General features: G+C 52.6%; 1 protein-coding gene across 1 annotated transcript; it reads left to right on the forward strand.

The window, feature by feature from the left end:
* Positions 1 to 1201: 1201 nt before the first annotated feature.
* LOC144278050 (uncharacterized) lies at positions 1202 to 15004 on the forward strand. The gene is made up of 2 exons (XM_077839184.1): positions 1202 to 1663; positions 14243 to 15004. The coding sequence occupies exons 1-2, from the start codon at positions 1243 to 1245 to the stop codon at positions 14806 to 14808; spliced, it is 987 nt and encodes a 328-aa protein (XP_077695310.1). The 5' UTR covers positions 1202 to 1242; the 3' UTR covers positions 14809 to 15004.
* The last annotated feature ends 480 nt before the right edge of the window (positions 15005 to 15484 follow it).

Genomic DNA, 15484 nt, shown 5'->3' on the forward strand with positions numbered 1-15484 from the left:
TGCTTACTACGATTCTTTCTGTATTCACAATAAATGTGGTATTTTGCCTTTTTCCCTTTAATAAGATCCTCCTGGTTTTTATTTTATTGGTGTAACAAAGGGACCATTGTCATCATCTAGTCTGACCTCCTGGATAGACAGGCCAGAGACCCACCCCACAATAATTCCTAGGCCCTACTCAGCAATTCAGGTTGTGACAAGTGGCCTGCACCTCTGTTAGCTGCTATGTATGTTGAGTAAGAGGCATGATCCTCAACACACAGATGGAAAGGCAGAGGCTCCAAGAGGTTAAGCAACCTGCCTAGAAGACATTCTGGATTAAGTATGGGACTGACAGCCTGAAACAAACTGCGTCCTGGGTGGATGGACACTGATTCACTGCTTGGCCTCAGGCATCTCACAAAGGTCCATATTTTCAAAAACGGCAACCGATGTTGGGTGCCTCAAATTTTAGCAGGCCAGCTTGGGACCCCCTGGGTCTGATTTGCTGAGCTGCTTGTACTGCAGCTGGAGGCCTCAGCCCAGCTAAAAAACCCAGCTGACAACAAGGCCCCTGCTACCTGCGCCAGAGGCCCCTTTTGACAAGTTTGGCCTGGACTCTTTGGGCTCACGGCCCACAGCCAGAAAGTGGGGCCAAAAGTCCCCCCAAGGCGGGTCTCGGGAGCCCCCGGTTCCCTGGGCAGGTCCATTGCCCACTGGGGCTGGCCCAGAGCCGCTGCCGGGACATCCACCAGCCTGCAGGCCCGCGTCGCACAGTGCCCGGCGGCGCTGGGTTTGCTGGGGGCAGCACAGGACACAGGCGGACCCGGCGCCAAGCTCCTCGTCCCTTAGTCCGGGCTGGGTCCTCGGCTCGGCGAGCCGGCCCCGGCCAAGCCCCAGCCCGGCACCTCCCCCGCGCGGCGCGGCCGGGCGAGCCCGGGGCGCCCCACAGGCAGCAGCCGGGCAGAAAGCGGAGCCCCAAGGCCCGGCGACGGGCCGGGCGGGCCGGGCCCCACCCCGCGGGCTTTGTCCCCCCGGCCGGCCGGGCCGCAGCCTCCAGCAGGGGGCGGCGGCGCCGCGCAGGAGCCGCTCCCCCGGCCCGCCCCGCTCCGCTCCGCTCCCCGCCCGGCCGCAGACAAAGGCGGCCTCCCGCCCGCCCGCCCGCCGGCTGCCAGCTCCGCGCCGGGCCCGCGCGCGGCATGGGCGGCTCCGGGGGCCCCGCGGAGCCATGAGGCGCGGGCTGCGGGCGCAGCGGCGAGCAGCATGGCCGGGGCCGGGGCCAGGGCCGGCCGGCGCGGCATCCCCAAGCGCAAGCCCAACTTCACGCTGCAGGAGATCGACATCCTGATGAGCGAGGTGCTGCGCTACGAGCAGCTGCTCTTCGGCGCCAGCTCCACCAACGTCAACGCCTACGAGAAGCAGAAGATCTGGTGGCGCATCACCAACAAGATCAACGCGGCGGGCCGCAACCAGCGCGACATCGGCGAGGTGAAGAACCGCTGGCGCGGCCTGCGCCGCCGGGCCAACGACAAGATCACCCGGCACCGCCAGGAGCGCCAGGCGCCGCCCGACGCCCGCGGCTGCCCCGCGCCCCGCGAGCCCGGGCTCGGCCCGCAATGGGGCCTGCACGGCGTGTGCCCGCTGGACGCGCCGCCCGGCCCCGGCGAGGTGCCCGCGCCGCAGGGTGAGTGAGGCGGGCCCGGCCGCGCCAGCGCCCCTGGGCCGGGCTCGGTCCCCCGGCGCTGCCTGGCCCGGGGCCGCTTCGCCGGGGCCGCCGCGTGACCCGCTGCCCTCCCCGGCCCGTCCAGCCCGCGCCGGCCGCTGGCTAGTGCGGGCTCGCCCCCGGCTCGCCCCCGGCCGCACGGCAGCCGCTTGTCTGTGGGGCGCAGTGCCCGGGCAGGTCTCGAATGCCCGAGGGTGCGGAGATGGCTCGAGTCTGGAAGGGCTGCGTGATGCAGCCTGGCCAAGCCGGCGGCCTGCCCCTGCCTCTGCGCCCGGCTCCCCGGGGAGCAGGTCCCACGCGAGCTGCGTGCCCTGGGGCTTTTCACCGAAGCTTTCGCAGCGAGGCCATGTTACAAGAGACGGGGCAGGCTGCGCCCCCCGGGGGTGATTCCCGGTGTGGGGGGACATGCTCGCGGTGGCTCTGATCACGGGAGTGTGCTAAACACCGAGGGTATCGGGCATAGCGTGAGCCCCTGGCTGCCCCCCACATACCTGTCCGCGACGTTAGGCGGGTGCTTGGGCGGCTAGACCCTCAGCCCATGTGGCTCCGCTCGATTTGTTAGCACAGTAGCTTGACATGCAGACATACTCGGTCTCTCCTTTTGGGCCCCAGCCCAGCTGGGGCATTTAATAGCGCTTGGGTGCCATTTCTCTCTGTTTGGTCAGTGGGTGGTGGTGTTTGTACCTTATGGCTCTTATCATAGTATCCGAGCACCTCCAGCATCCATGGATTAAGCCTCTATCACAGCACAGTATCGTGGCCATTTTAGAGGGGGCAATTCAGGCATGTGGGGGTGCACGGACTTGTCCAAGCTCACACAAAGAGTCTGGCAGTGCCAGGAATAGAAGCAGTTTTCCCCATTAGCAGTACTGTGCTTTAACAAGCAAATCTTTGCTTCCAAAAGGCTCCAGAACAGAACACTGTGATCTGGGTGTGGCTGGCACACAGCTGTGGGGAGAGGGCCTTGCCTCCCTGCTTGGGAACATGATACCTCGGCAGCTGCTGCCCAGTGCCACACTGCTTTGTTGCCATATCGCTCTGCAAACTCGCATCTGTCTTGCTATTCCCAGTCCTTCCTCTGGCTCGTGCAGAGCACTGCTGCCTCTCAGATTTCTCCCTCCCTGAGAAGACTTTCTTTCAGGCTGTCTGCCCTCCATGGCACTCTTTCTTTTCTTTTCTTTTCTTTTCTTTTCTTTTCTTTTCTTTTCTTTTCACTATTGTGCTTTTGCTCTTTTATTTTTAGCTTCAGCAAGAGCCTTTGGATAACTCCTGTGTCCCCCCTGGTATCTTGACATTAGCAAAGCTTTTGACATGCTCTCCCACAGTATTTTTGCCAGCAAGTTAAAAAAGTATGGGCTGGATGAATGGACGATAAGGTGGATAGAAAGCTGACTAGATTGTCAGGCTCAGCGGATAGTGATCAATGGCTCCATGTCTAGTTGGCAGCTGGTATCTAGCGGAGTGCCCCAGGGGTCAGTCCTGCAGCTGGTTTTGTTCAATATCTTCATAAATGATCTGGATGATGGGATGGATTGCACCCTCAGCAAGTTTGCAGATGACACTAAGATGGGGGGAGAGGTAGATACGGTGGAGGGTAGGGATAGGGTCCAGAGTGACCTAGATAAATTGGAGCAGGGGTGGACAAACTTTTTGACCCGAGGGCCACATCGGGGTTGGTAAACTGTAGGGAAGGCTGTGCCCCCCAAACAGCCTGGCCCCTGCCCCCTATTTGCCCCCTCCCACATGCTGCCCCCTAACTGCCCCCCCTCAGAACTCCTGACCCATCCAACCCCCCCACTCCTTGTCCCCTGACCGCCCCCTCCCAGTACCCCTCACCCCAACCAGGCCCCCAGGACTCCACCCCCTATCCAAGTCCCCCGACCACCCCACCTCCCCCAACCTCTGCTCCATCCAACTGCCCCCTGGGACCCTCTGTCCCTTACTGGCCAGAGCCAGCCACGCTGCCCAGCTGGAGCTTGCAGCCATGCCACCCAGAGCATTGTGCCGGAGGCGCAGTGAGCTGAGGCTGCGAGGGAGAGGGGGCAGCAGGGGAGGGGCTGGGGGCTCAGGGGCTGGGCACCTGAGGGGCCCACGGGCCAGATGTGGCCCACGGGCTGTAGTTTGCCCACCTGTGAATTGGAGGATTGTGCCAAATGAAAACTGATGAGGTTCAACAAAGACAAGTGCAGAGTCCTGCACTTAAAAAGAGAGAATCCCATGCACCGCTACAGGCTGGGGACCGACTGGCTAAGCAGAAGTTCGGCAGAAAAGGACCTGGGGATTAAAGTGGACGCCAAGAAGGCCAACGACATATTGGGCTGTATTAGTAGGAGCATTGCCAGCAGATTGAGGGAAGTGATTATTCCCCTCTGTTTGGCCCTGGTGAGGTCACACCTGGAGTATTGTGTCCAGTTTTGGTCCCCCCACTAGAGAAGGGATATGGACAAATTGGAGAGAGTCCAGCAGAGGGCAACAAAAATGATTAGGAGGCTGGGGCACATGACTTACATAAGAACATAACAATGGCCATACTAGATCAGACCAAAGGTCCATCCAGCCCAGCATCTTGTCGGCCAACAGTGGCCAATGCCAGGTGCCCGAGAGGGAGTGAACGTAACAGGTAATGATCAAGTGATCTGTCTCCTGCCATCCATCTCCACCCTCTGACAAACAGAGACTAGGGACACCATTCCTTACCCATCCTGGCTAATAGCCATTAATAGACTTAACCTCCATTAATTTATCCAGTTCTCTTTTGAACCCTGTTATAGTCTTACAAGGAGAGGCTGAGGGAACTGGGGTTATTTAGTCTGTAGAAGAGAAGAGTGAGGGGGGATTTGATAGCAGCCTTCAACTACCTGAAGTGGGGTTCCAAAGTGGATGGAGCTCGGCTATTCTCAGTGGTGGCAGATGACAGAACAAGGAGCAATGGTCTCAAGTTGCAGTGGGGGAGGTCAAGGTTGGTTATTAGGAAACACTATTTCACTAGGATGGTGGTGAAGCACTGGAATGGATTACCTAGGGAGGTGGTGGAATCTCCATCCTTAGAGGTTTTTAAGGCCCGGCTTGACAAAGTCCTGGCTGGGATGATTTAGTTGGGGTTGGTCCTGCTTTGAGCAGGGGATTGGACTAGATGACCTCCTGAGGTCTCTTCCAACCCTAATATTCTATGATTCTGTGCAGCTCTCCCCAAACTGTTATAGTCAGATACATCATTCCCACTCCTTCCCAGTCAGTAATGGAGATGTTAAAAGGACAACTAACGCTGCTCCCTCTAATGCCACACCAGGCGCTTCTCCTTACCCGGTGATCCCCTTTGTCTGCAGCCTTTCAGCCACTTTCTGTTACAAATGATAGTGCTTCTGGCCAAACAATTTGACCCAACTGTGAGACAGGTTCAGTGAAACAGAGTATGAGGTGCTTTAGCGAAGTCCAAGTATGTAACATGCCCCCCGCCCCCCATCATCTATGTCTACAGTTTCCCATTGAGGTTGTTGTCTAATGCTTATATTGTGGTAATGCATAGAGGCCTCAACCAGGCCAGGACCCCGTGCTGTGTACAAACCCATAGTAAATGGAAGTGCCTGCCCCAAGGATCTTATATTTTCAAAGGCCAGACATAACAGGTGCATGAAGCAAGGATGGGGGAACAGAAATAATTTGATGTCTTGGGACAGACTAGTTGTGTGCTCAATTCTTAGCTAATCAGCAGCTGTAAGAGTGTGGAGGTACGTCACTAGGCCCAGATGGTATTCACCCAAGAGTTCTGAAGGAACTCAAATGTGAAATTGCAAAACTACTAACTGTGGTTTATAACCTATCATTTAAATCCGCTTCTGTTCCAAATGACAGGGGGATAGATAGTGTAATGCCAATTTTTTAAAAGCTCCAGAGGAGATTCTGGCAATTACAGGCCAGTAAGCCTGACTTGAGTACCGGGCAAACTGGTTCAAACAATAGTAAAGAACAGAATTGTCAGACACATAGATGAACATAATTTGTTGGCGAAGAGTCAGCATGGTTTTTGTAAAGGGAAATCATGCCTCACCAATCTGCTAGAATTCTTTGAGGAGGTCAACAGACATGTGGACAAGGCGGATCCAGTGGATACAGTGTACTTAGATTTTCAGGAAAGCCTTTGACAAGGTCCCTCACCAAAGGCTCTTAAGCAAAGTAAACTGTCATGGAATAAGAGGGAAGGTCCTCTCATGGATGAGTAGCTGGTTAAAATATAAGAAACAAAGTTTAGGAATAAATGGTCAGTTTTCAGAATAGAGGGACGTAAATAGTGGTGTCCCCCAGAGGTCTGTACTGGGCCAAGTCCTATTCAAAATATTCATAAATGATCTGGAAAAAGGGGTAAACAGGGAGGTGGCAAAATTTGCAGATGATACAAAACTACTCAATATAGTTAAGTCCCAGGCAGACTGTGGGGAGTTACAAAAGGATCTCACAAAATTGGGTGACTGGGCAACAAAATGGCTGATGAAATTCAGTGCTGATGAATGCAAAGTAATGCACATTGGAAAACATCATCCCAACTATACATATAAAATGATGAGTCTAAATTAGCTGTTACCACTCAAGAGAGAGATCTTGGAGTCATTGTGGATAGTTCCCTGAAAACATCCACTCAATGTGCAGCAGCAGTCAAAAAAGCAAACAGAATGTTGGGAATCATTAAGAAAGCAATAGGTAATAAAATAGAAAATATCATAGTGTCTCTATATAAATCCACGGTACGCCCACATCTTGAATATAGCATACTGATGTGGTCGCCGCATCTCAAAAAAGATGTATTGGAATTGGAAAAGGTTCAGAAAAAGGGCAACAAAAATTATTAGGGGTATGGAATGGCTTCCGTATGTGAAGAGATTAATGAGAATGGGACTTTTCAGTTTAGAAAAGAGGCGACTAAGGGGGGATATGATAGAGGTCTATAAAATCATGAGTGATGTGGAGAAAGTAAATAAGGAAGTGTTATTTACTCCTTCTCATAACACAAAAACTTTAGGCGTCACTGAATGAAATTAATAGGCAGCAGGTTTAAAACAAAAAAAAGGAAGTATTTCTTCACACAACGCACAGTCAACCTGTGGAACTCCTTGCCAGAGGATGTTGTGAAGGCCAAAACTATAACAGGGTTAAAAAAAGAACTAGATAAATTCATGGAGGATAGGTCCATCAATGGCTATTAGCCAGGATTGGCAGGGATGGTGTCCCTAGCCTCAGTTTGCCAGAAGGTGGGAATGGGCAACAGGGGCTGGATCACTTGATGATTACCTGTTCTGTTCATTCCCTCTGGGGCAAAAGACTGGATACTGGGCTAGATGGACCTTTGGTCTGACCCAGTATGGTCATTGTTCTGTTCTTATGGCTGCCAGGCTGTTCTATGGCTGCATTATGGCTGGGAAGCTTTGAGGAGACACTCCAAGGAGGATACGGTGATTGATGGCTTTAGGGATTCTGGCTGGGATGGAGGGGTAGCCTGGGAGAAAGTGTGAAAGTACTGGATGATCCTGGCTCAGATGAGAATTCTGGCAACATGCTGGGTGGGAAGACTGGATCTAAGGAGGTCTCATGTAGGAAGAAGTAGCAGAACTTAGGCACAGCCTAGTCAAAGGAGGGGACCACGTAAAACATAGGGCTTGAGAGATGCTGTCCATTGTGCTAGAGAAAGTGAAAGAGCAGGAGATCCAACCTGGCCATGTTAAATTTCATTTGGCGGCTGTTTTGTTCAACATCTTCATTAATGATCTGGATGATGGGATGGATTGCACCTTCAGCAAGTTCACGGATGACACTAAGCTGGCGGGAGAGGTAGGTATACTGGAGGGTAGGTCCAGAGTGACCTAGACAAATTTGGGGATTGGGCCAAAAGAAATCTGATAAGGTTCAACAAGGAGAAGTGCAGAGTTTTGCACTTAGGACGGGAAGAATCCCATGCACTGCTACAGGCTGGGGACCAACTGGCTAAGCTGATCTGCAGAAAAGGACCTGGGGATTACAGTGGATGAGAAGCCGGATATGTGTCAACAGTGTGCCCTTGTTGCCAAAAAGGCTAACGGCATATTGGGCTGCATTAGTAGGAGCATTGCCAGCAGATCGAGGGAAGTGATTATTCCCCTCTATTCGGCACTGGTGAGGCCACACCTGAAGTACTGCGTACAGTTTTGGGCCCCCCACTACAGAAGGGATGTGGACAAATTGGAGAAAGTCCAGCGGAGGGCAGTGAAAATGATCAGGGGGCTGGGGCACATGACTTACAAGGAGAGGCTGAAGGAACTGGGGTTACTTAGTCTGCAGAAGAGAAGAGTGAGGGGGGATTTGATAGCAGCCTTCAGCTACCTGAAGGGGGGGTTCCAAAGAGGATGGAGCTAGGCTGTTCTCAGTGGTGGCAGATGACAGAACAAGAAGCAATGGTCTCAAGTTGCAGTGGGGGAAGTCTAGGTTGGATATTAGGAAACACTATTTCACTAGGAGGGTGGTGAAGCACTGGAATGGGTTACCTAGGGACGTGGTGGAATCTCCATCCTTAAAAGTTTTTAAGGCCTGGCTTGACAAAGCCCTGGCTGGGATGATTTAGTTGGGGCTGGTCCTGCTTTGAGCAGGGGGTTGGACTAGATGACCTCCTGTGGTCTCTTCCAAGCCAATTCTTTTATGATTCTGAGGATGCTGATAAATTGAAGAAGGTTCAGAGAAGATCTGGGAGTTTGATTAAATGATTAGAAAGAAGCCGTATAGTGATAAACTCAGGGAGCCCAATCCATTTAGCTTAACAAAGAGAACATCAAAGGGTGACTTGATCACTGTCTGTAAGTACCTACATGGGGAAAAATATTTTAAAATAGACTCTTCAGTCTAGCAGAGGAAGGTCTAACGTGATCCAACAGCTGTAATTTGTAGCTAGACAAATGCAGACTGGAAATAAGGTGTAAATGTAACAGTGAGGGTCATTGGTAAATTAACCATTGGAACAAGGGGCGTGGTGGATTCTCCATCACTGACCATTTTAAAGTTAAGATGGGTGGTTTTTGTTAAAGATCTGCTCCACTAATTGGGGAAAGTTCTGATTTCTTATATCACACAGGCTGTAGACTAGATGATCACAGTGGTCCCTTCTGGCCTTGGAGTCTGTGAATCAGAGGAAGACGTTTGGAGTCAAGTTAGGTCTGTGAGTTATCAGCTCATCAGCAGAAGCAAGCTCCCCACAGACCAGGACACACCTACTCAAAGCGGCATCTGACCCTGCTGTAACAGCAGATGCAAAACCTGAAGCCGTATCTCCACAGCTACCCCCATATCTCCACAATACCCCCACAACACACCTTTCAGGATCCATGGGTCGTACACATGCTAATCATAATATGTGGTGTACCCAATCCTGCACACTAAATGGTCCAGTAACAGCTACATAGGAGCAATGAGATAATTGCTGCATGCTGAAATTAATGCATGCAGAAAAATGAGACAAAAACACCCTACCACCTGTGGGTGAACGCTTCACAAAGCATCTCTCTATAGCTGACCCTGCAGTCCTCATCCTCAAAGGAAACCTGCACAACACAGTCAAAAGACAAGTCTGGGAGCTTCTATTCATAACTGTTCTAGATGCTAACGATCATGGACTCAGGCTGTCTACACTAGAGAGCTTACAGCCGCCCAGCTGGAAGGTCTCCATGTAGCTGCTCTGTGCTGGCGGGAGCGAGCTCTCCTGTCGACATGATTAACCCACTCCCAACGAGCGGCGGTAGCGGTGTTGGCAGGAGAAGCTCTCCCACTGACAGCGCTGTGCACACTAGTGCTTATGCCTGTGTAGTTTGTCACTTGGGAGTGGGAATAGTCACACCTCTGAGCGACATCCAGCTTTGCTGACATAAGTGGTAGTGTAGCCATGACCTTAGTACAGACATTGGATTTATGGCTTATTACAACAATCTGTAACCCACTAACCCCCACTTTTTCCCCCTCTGACTGCAGGGGTGTTAGCGGGCCACTTCATCTTGAACGGTTCTTTACTGTGTGTGTTAACTACTTTGGCTAAACAATCTGTTCTACCTTGCCCTTAGCTGTGATGCTCAGAGTACTTTTCCCAGGCCTGAAGAAGAGCTCTTTGTGGCCCGAATGCTTGTCTCTCTCACCAGCTGTATTTGGTCCAGTAAAGGATATTTCCTCACCCGCTTGTCTCTATTAGCAGCATAGAGATAGTAGCCAAAGCCAAGTTTGCAGCTGAGAGCACTGGCAACAAGGCCAGGATGGAGGCCGTGCAGGTTGGGCATAAGGACAGATGGAGGGAGAAGGGAGGGCACTGACAGCAATCTGAGAAGTGCTAGGAGAACCAAAGAAGGTCTCACTCATGAAAGCCCTGGACTGACAGGATTCTTTTTAGAAGAGAAGGAGTGATTGCGTCAAAGGCAGCCAATGGGTCATGAAGGGCACCAGGACCGTGCAGGAGTCGTTTCAGGACAATGCAGGGGGCAGGTGCTGGCTTGGAAGGGCTCTGAATGGAATTGGGGAGGAGTTGCAAACAGTGACTGTAGCAGCATGCTCTCAATGAGGGGATGGGGCAGTAACTTATGGGGAGTTGGGGTCAAGATAGCTTTTTATGATCTGAGAGGCCATGCACATCTGTATGTTGAAGGACAAGAGCAGAAGGATGGGGGCAAGCGGTCAGGAGTCAGGGCTGAGTCCCTGGCACCAGTGGGTGGGAGGGTGAGCAGGGAAGTCACTGGAGTGCATAGGTGCTGACTTTGTGGATGCTCTAGGGCTGGAGAACCCCCGGGGTAAAAACGGTGGGTGCTGAGCACCCGCCGGCAGCCCTGCTATCCACTCCTCCCATCCCCCCAGCACCTCCCACCTGCTGCAAACAGTCTGTTTCGCAGTGTGCTGAAGACTGCGAGGGAGGGGGAGGAGCGAGGACTCGGTGCATATGGGGAGGGAGCAGAACTGGGCGGAGCAGGGGTGGGAAGAGGTGGGGCCTTGTAGGAAGGGATGGAGTGGGGATGGGGCCTGGGACAGAGCTGGGGAGTCAAGCACCCCCCAGCACTTTGGAAAGTCGGTGCCTGTGCCGGAGTGTTGGTAATGGGAGAGGGGGAAGATTGGTCCTGAGCTTATCTGGCAACCCCCTCCCCTGCCATTGCTTCCTAGGGAAGGAAACTAGATTGGCCAAGCAGTGATCAGCTGAGTTACATGCCTTTCCTCTCTGGAAAACTTGCTTTTCTCTCGTCTGATAAATTCCTAAGTTCCTCCCAGCTCTTCAGCAACTCTGCGCTCTAAGTAGCCCGTCACATGTCATCAATAATGTGCGGTTCTGAGAAACTGGGGTGCCAGACTGCCCCACACAGCTGTTGAATGCAGAACTGCTCACTAAGACGTCAGCTGGCCCTCCCTCCTTTTGGCACTCTGATGTTTTCTGAGCCAACTCTGCTCTGATGTATTCCTCTTGCTTGGGTTAAAATATCCTTAGCCCTCCCTTATGAAGGGATAAGTGAGCTCACCTGGCCTCCTCTCCTCTGCATGTGTAGCTTTGGAGCTGTCCTTAACATGGAAAAATCTCTTCCCATTCTGGCCTCTGTAGGGCTGGCAATGCCAAAGGGCTGGGAATGGTGAGAACTGGGAATTTCTTTCAGAATCATAGAATATCAGGGTTGGAAGGGACCTCAGAAGGTCATCTAGTCCAACCCCCTGCTCAAAGCAGGACCAATCCCCAACTAAATCATCCCAGCCAGGGCTTTGTCTAAGCTTGACTTTAAAAACCTCTAAGGAAGGAGATTCCATCACCTCCCTAGGTAACGCATTCCAGTGCTTCACCACCTTCCTAGTGAAACAGTTTTTCCTAATATCCAACCTAAACCTCCCCCACTGCAACATGAGACCATTACTCCTTGTTCTGTCATCTGCTATCACTGAGAACAGTCTAGCTCCATCCTCTTTAGAATCCCCTTTCACGTAGTTGAAAGCAGCTATCCAATCCCCCCTCATTCTTCTCTTTTGCAGACTAAATAATTCCAGTTCCCTCAGCCTCTCCTCATAAGTCATGTGCTCCAGCCCCCTAATCATTTTTGTTGCCCTTCGCTGGACTCTTTCCAATTTTTCCACATCCTTCTTGTAGTGTGGGGCCCAAAACTGGACACAGTACTCCAGATGAGGCCTCACCAATGTCGAATAGAGGGGAACGATCACGTCCCTCAATCTGCTGGCAATGCCCCTACATATACATCCCAAAATGCCATTGGCCTTCTTGGCAACAAGGGCACACTGCTGACTCATATCCAACTTCTCGCCCACTGTAAGCCCTCGATCCTTTTCTGCAGAACTGCTGCCGAGCCATTTGGTCCCTAGTCTGTAGCGGTGCATGGGATTATCCGTCTTAAGTGCAGGATTCTGCACATGTCCTTGTTGAACCTCATCAGATTTCTTTTGGCCCAATCCTCTAATTTGTCTAGGTCCCTCTGTATCCTATCCTTACCCTCCAGCGTATCTACCTCTCTTCCCAGTTTAGTGTCCTCTGCAAACTTGCTGAGGGTGCAATCCATGTCATCCTCCAGATCGTTAATACCACTTGGCCCCATGTGAGACAAACCCATCCAGACAGCTCAGTTTTCCGCAATATTTTTATTAGTGCTTAGATCCAGAGGAGCATATACAGTAACTCATGGGCCAAATTCAGCACTGGCGCATGCAGGAATAGCGCCAGTGGAGTGGTGTGTTTACACCGGCACTGAATTTGGCTCTACAGCTGGCTATACAGCACCTTACTGCTTCTCTGGCCTTGGGCAAGTCACGTAACTTCTTTGCTCTCTGCCTTTCTGTGACATGGGGTAGCTGCCTGCCTACCTCCCTGAGATCTTAGGGAGCCACTCTGCAGTCTTTTAGCACAGACCCTGCATAACCCGTTTGATTTCATGAGGGCTTCACATAGGACTCCACGTTAGTGAAGACTTGCATGAATTGGGCTTTAATTAGCTGACATTTGTGAAGGGCATTCAAAGAGTGCTTTCAGATTAAGCGCCGTTGTTGAGGTTATATTCTAAAATGGGACCACTTTCCTGTCTTGGGGGTTGTAGGTTTGTGAGGGCTTTTTCCCCTCTCCTGGAAAAGCAGGTGGCCCATTGGTGTGACAACTCACCTGGGGTCACTTTCAGGCCACCGGAATGTTCTTCGTCATGCTGTCGTGAGGTTTTTTTCTCTCTCAAAATATTTTTTATTTGGGCTCTGGTTGAAATTTTTCCTTGGTACTTTGGTGATGCTGTCTCTTCAATAAACCTTGTCTAGCTCCACAAAATGTAGAGGGGTGGGTCGTGGGCACAGGGGGTGCAGCGCGGAATATGGAGGTGTGTTGGAGGGACAGTTTTAGCTGTTTGTTCATGCTAGAACTGAAAACTTGTGCACAGTGCACCTAGACTAGATTGACTGACTAGTTTTTCCTATCAGATTCTATCCTACAGCTGAGAAGGGCTCATGTGCAGCTGCTGAATGATTTAAAATGTATTTTCTCTCAGCAGCTGTACTTCAAATACCCGTATCATCTGCTCTCATTTCTCCTCCATCCCTCTTTGCGCGTAACCCTCCACTCCCACGACACCACTTAAAAAATGCTTGGAAATTCGTACACACAGCTCTGCTGGTAAGCAGTTACAGTTGCTACACAACGTACCTGACACAAAAGCAAGGAAATGAAATTAAGCCACCTAACAAACAGTATGTACCACTCCTCCATCTGCAAGCACACACCTTATCTTTGCCACAAGCCACACAGTGCAGTCTACCTCTGTCCCCTTGGGTACCAGCCTTCCACTGCTACCGTTAATCACCCCTTTACCAGAGTGCCCCCTCCCACCACAACCACCATCCACAACTACTGGTGGGAGAGAAGGGGGAATAGTCTCTTCTGTGGTATCTCCATTCCTGGAGGCTTCCACCCATGGTAGCCCATTCTATACGATCCTCAGCTAATCTCTTTGTGGATTAATAGGTTTCTTGATCCACCCAGGACATGTGCTGTTAGATGGCTCAAGCGTTTGTGGGGTTTGTGTTGGGTATGGGAGGGGCGTGTGTGGCACCCCTAGCTGCTTCACAGGGGAGTTTGTGTGGTAGTTACTAAAATTGGAATGGGGGAAAAAATTAAATCCATTACATGTATGTTGTCCACGTAGCCTAGATGGCTTTACTGTGCAATGCTGCCAGTCCTGGCATGGGGTGAAATCGCAGAGGAGGGCAGGCTTAGGACACGGCTCTCCCTGCAACTGGGAGGACTGGAAACCCTTATTTAATGGCAGCTGAGACTGGAAGACTGTGCTCTGGCTGACCCCCAGCCCTCCTGTTGGAGGAGAGTGGGAGGCAGAAGGCTTTTCTGGCCTTGCTTTGGTGGGGGTGGTTTCAACAGTAACCCTGGCTATCCAGAGCCGAAGCATGGGGCTGTATTTTCCCTGGTGGCCCATGTCCAGGTGGGAAGCCGCCCTCTGTTGCTGACCCTGGTTCTGGCCTGCTGCCTGCGTTCTCTTTCCAGTCTGATCTGATCTGATCTATCCTCTTTGCCAGGGGCGGGTGTGAAGGAGGAGCCGGTGAAGGAGGAGCCGGTGGACGTGAAGCCAGAGCCATTCCATGCGCCTTCCACTGAGGCCACCCATCAGCAAGTGAAGCGGGGAGGAGAGAGGCGGCTCCTCAGGAGCGCTGGCCATGTGCCGGACGATCCATGTGAAGGTTGGAGCCAGAGCCCGCAGAATCCCTCGCAAACCGAACTCTCCATCAGCGAGCTGGGGGGTCAGCAGGAGCCCCTGGGCACGGATTTCACAAGTATTATCTTTGACCAAGAGGCAGAGCCACTGAATGATTGTAACACGAGTGAGAGTGTGACCCCTGTAACTGGGGCACTGCAAGAGGGGGGGCTGGAGAGTGGCCATCTCAGCCCTGTGGAGAAGCGGATTCTCCAGTCCAATGAGCAGCTGGTGCAGGAGATGCGAGCCTTCCGCAGGGAATATGCGGAGAGCCGCAGGGAAACTGCCTCCATCCTGCGCATCATCGCCAAGGCCCTCAGCAGCGTGAGCAGCAGCCTCTGTGAGATCCGCGATCTCTACCTCCGACAGCAAGTGACCCCCAAGCAGTGAGGGGCCCCTAGGCCACATCATCACACAGCTGGGGTCGGGGGGACAGGCAGGACCTCCCACTGCCAGGGAGGGAAGTGCTGAGAGGGGCTGCATGAAACAGAGACGTGAACGACCCCTCAGCCAGCGGGAGAGAGATCTGGGGTTGGGGACATGGTTCTCCCACACTTTCCCTACTTCAATAAAACTCTGAACTGGCCATGTGCTCCCCCATCAGTATCTGTTCCAGCCAGGGCCTGTGCAGGGAGCTGCACACCAGTAAGAGTAGCTGGGGCATGGTTGTGGCATTTCTTCCCAAACACTTAACTGCTTTTGCTGCCCTCTCTGCTTCTGCTGCCTGTCCCTCCTGTGTCTCCTCTGCTGCAGCCCTGCCCTGTCACACTGACACCGAAAGAGTCCCCAGAGCTCTGCGTGGAACTGGGATGTGGCCACCTCTCTCAGACTGGGCTGTCACTAGGGCTGGGGGGGAAGGAAGTTGGAGGAGGGGATCCTCGGGCAGGGAGTCATGAAGCCAGAAATGTTCAGCTGCGTCTGTTGGTTGCGTGAGTGACCCATTTCCTGGGCCGCCAGCTTGCCATGCGTGGGGCTGGGTTTTCAGAGGTGCTGGTGGCTCCCTGGCTTGTCTGCATGTGGGGGTGCTCAGCCCTCTGGAGATCCCTGCCCCACTGGCTGGCATTGG

This window comes from Eretmochelys imbricata, chromosome 21 (assembly GCF_965152235.1).
Source record: "Eretmochelys imbricata isolate rEreImb1 chromosome 21, rEreImb1.hap1, whole genome shotgun sequence".
NCBI classification, from domain to species: domain Eukaryota; kingdom Metazoa; phylum Chordata; order Testudines; family Cheloniidae; genus Eretmochelys; species Eretmochelys imbricata.

Bases quoted from the DNA above. Each gene is read 5' to 3' on its own strand.
- LOC144278050 (XM_077839184.1), top strand. From the start codon at position 1,243: ATGGCCGGGGCCGGGGCCAGGGCCGGCCGGCGCGGCATCCCCAAGCGC. The intron at 1,664-14,242 runs GTGAGTGAGGCG...CCTCTTTGCCAG, and splicing joins CGAGGTGCCCGCGCCGCAGG to GGGCGGGTGTGAAGGAGGAG.